This window comes from Myotis davidii, unplaced genomic scaffold (genome assembly GCF_000327345.1).
Source record: "Myotis davidii unplaced genomic scaffold, ASM32734v1 scaffold6, whole genome shotgun sequence".
NCBI lineage: Eukaryota > Metazoa > Chordata > Mammalia > Chiroptera > Vespertilionidae > Myotis > Myotis davidii.
The window spans coordinates 5,483,045-5,485,334 of NW_006383011.1; the positions used below are offsets into that span (position 1 = coordinate 5,483,045).

A 2,290-nucleotide genomic window follows, 5' to 3' on the forward strand; every position below is an offset into this window, starting at 1 on the left:
AAAATTAAAACATGATCTATAGAATTTTGATTTCTCTCGAATATATTCAGTTTTTCACCCATCAAATGCATTTGGGAATCTTTCTTCCTAGACAGCTCTAAAGCAATAAGTAATTATAACTGCTTTAAAGGGCTATTTGAATGGCTATAGACATATGGTTGGGTTTTATAACCATGAGAACGGTATAGTGGGTATCTCAGACAACCTAAAATGATTTGCTAATCCTTATAAATAGTAAGGATACTGCAGTTCCAGTATAATGCATATTATAAGGTGCCCTGTAAAATATCAATGGTTATTTTAACAAATTCAGGATGGCACTAGCCTTACAGAGAAAGAGTCAATAATCAGTAATTCCAGCTCAGATGACCAATAGGTAAGCATTAAAAAACAAAAGGAAAAAAATTGGATTGACATTGTGCTTTCCATGGAATAACACTGAAAGCATTTAACCCTTCTGCCCAACACAAGACATACCTCACCATGACACTTTATTTAATGCAGTCTTGAGATCCATCCCTCCTTAATATTCATGCAAACTTAAAATCAGCATCACTGAGAATTTCATCACACAAACTGCAGTGCTCAACGCTACCCCACAATTCATAGGAGACATGCCAAAGTTGGTGCACATGCATGGTACCACTACCAGGTGTGTTCGCCTAATTTTTTAAGGTCTTAAGAGATCTTAGCTACTCAAGAGTTTAGGCCTCTTCTCTTTCAAATAAATAAACTAATATTAGGAATCTAAACTAATTTGTAAATACTAATTTTCTATATAGCCTAGCATCACAGTAAAAGAAAATTAGGTAAGAATTTCATATTTACAATTAGATTTCATAAGACCTAATTATATGCTTCCCTTAGCATTCTGATTTATGATGTTTGCAAGAATAATTAATAAATAACTTAAAACATTTAGAAGTCATCGTTCTGAAGATCTCCAAGAGATGAGCAACTTCGGATGTCCGGAGGTGTGTCTGCTGCCTCTGTAGTTACACACTAAGGTGTTTTATGCAGGACGCCCTGGACCAAAACGGTTTTTCGACCTACATTTTTTAAACAGGAAAGAAGGTCAGAGGTGCTTCTCAAACAATAGAAAGTTACTGCTGCTTAGGTTATACTTGCTTGACAGTATTGAAGATTAAGAAACTTTATGTAGCTCCCTAATCCCTTTTTAAAAATCCTTGGAGTGAGATTCGGATTTTTTTTGGGGGAAGATAATATGGCACCTGGATTGTATGTTACGGATCTGGAGCAGTGTCTCATGATCAAACGCTTTAATGTTCTTCACAGTGAAACAAACGAACATTTTCATTAAGTGGGATAAGTAAAAACTACAAATAACATCATAGTCGCTCAGTTTAGGTTTGAACTGACATATATAAAAAAATCTTGTGGTTTTCTGAGCTTTCTGGATTTCTGCATTGCAGATAAGGCTTTGGATCTGCAGTATTAATGATCAAATCTCAGTTACTGTTAATCTTTAAAAGAAAAAGTGTGACATAAAATAACACAGGGCCCACAAGTTAGATTTTTTAAAGAGAAATAGAATAAAACAAGGAATGAGAAAGACTTCAATGATTTATATAAAGTAATAATATATAACTCATAAACAGTATAAAATTCTGCTAATTCACAGTAACACTATTGCTTACATTTTTATCAGCAGTTGGGTCAGAACAGAACTGAATCAATCAACAGAATACTATAAGAACTATTCTTTCATTAAATTTTGTGCTTATGACCTTTTAAAGTCTTAACTTTTAAGTTAAAATCTGGTTCTTATTAATGTCTTGGTCTAATCCTTGAAACAGAACAAAATTCAAATTATGTGCTTCTAGTGTCATATAATTTTCCCTAAAATACAATAAAATAAAATACAATACAATAAAATAAAATAAAATAAAAATCCCTTCAAAGCCAATGGCACTCTGAATTCTCTGATGCTGACTTACCTCGTGTTTTTCTCGGAGCTTCCCTGCCGTACACTGACTGGCACTGTGGCCTTGATTTGTGCTTCAAGCCTGGAATAAATACCTCCTGCAAACTGCAGAGTAAAGGGACAAAATTTAGACATTATCTTTACAGAATCAACAGAAGCTGTGCTTTATTAAAACGTCATTGCTTTTGCCCTAGTCCAGGGGTAGGCAAACTTTTTGACTCGAGGGCCACAATGGGTTCTTAAACTGGACCGGAGGGCCGGAACAAAAGCATGGATGGAGTGTTTGTGTGAACTAATATAAATTCAAAGTAAACATCATTACATAAAAGGGTACGGTCTTTTTTT

The 2,290-nt window shown here is 34.3% G+C and overlaps 1 protein-coding gene across 1 annotated transcript in view; it reads right to left on the reverse strand.

Moving 5' to 3' along the window:
* Positions 1–281: 281 nt before the first annotated feature.
* The window catches only part of KIAA1841 (KIAA1841 ortholog), a 43,575-nt gene continuing 41,566 nt past the window's right edge, over positions 282–2,290 (reverse strand). Inside the window, exons 20-21 of the mRNA XM_006778569.2 lie at positions 1,959–2,050; positions 282–1,049 (exon numbers count right to left, since the gene is read on the reverse strand). Of these exons, the coding sequence (XP_006778632.2) occupies positions 1,013–1,049; positions 1,959–2,050 (129 nt within the window). The 3' untranslated portion in view covers positions 282–1,012. The remainder of the gene's footprint in view (positions 1,050–1,958; positions 2,051–2,290) is intronic.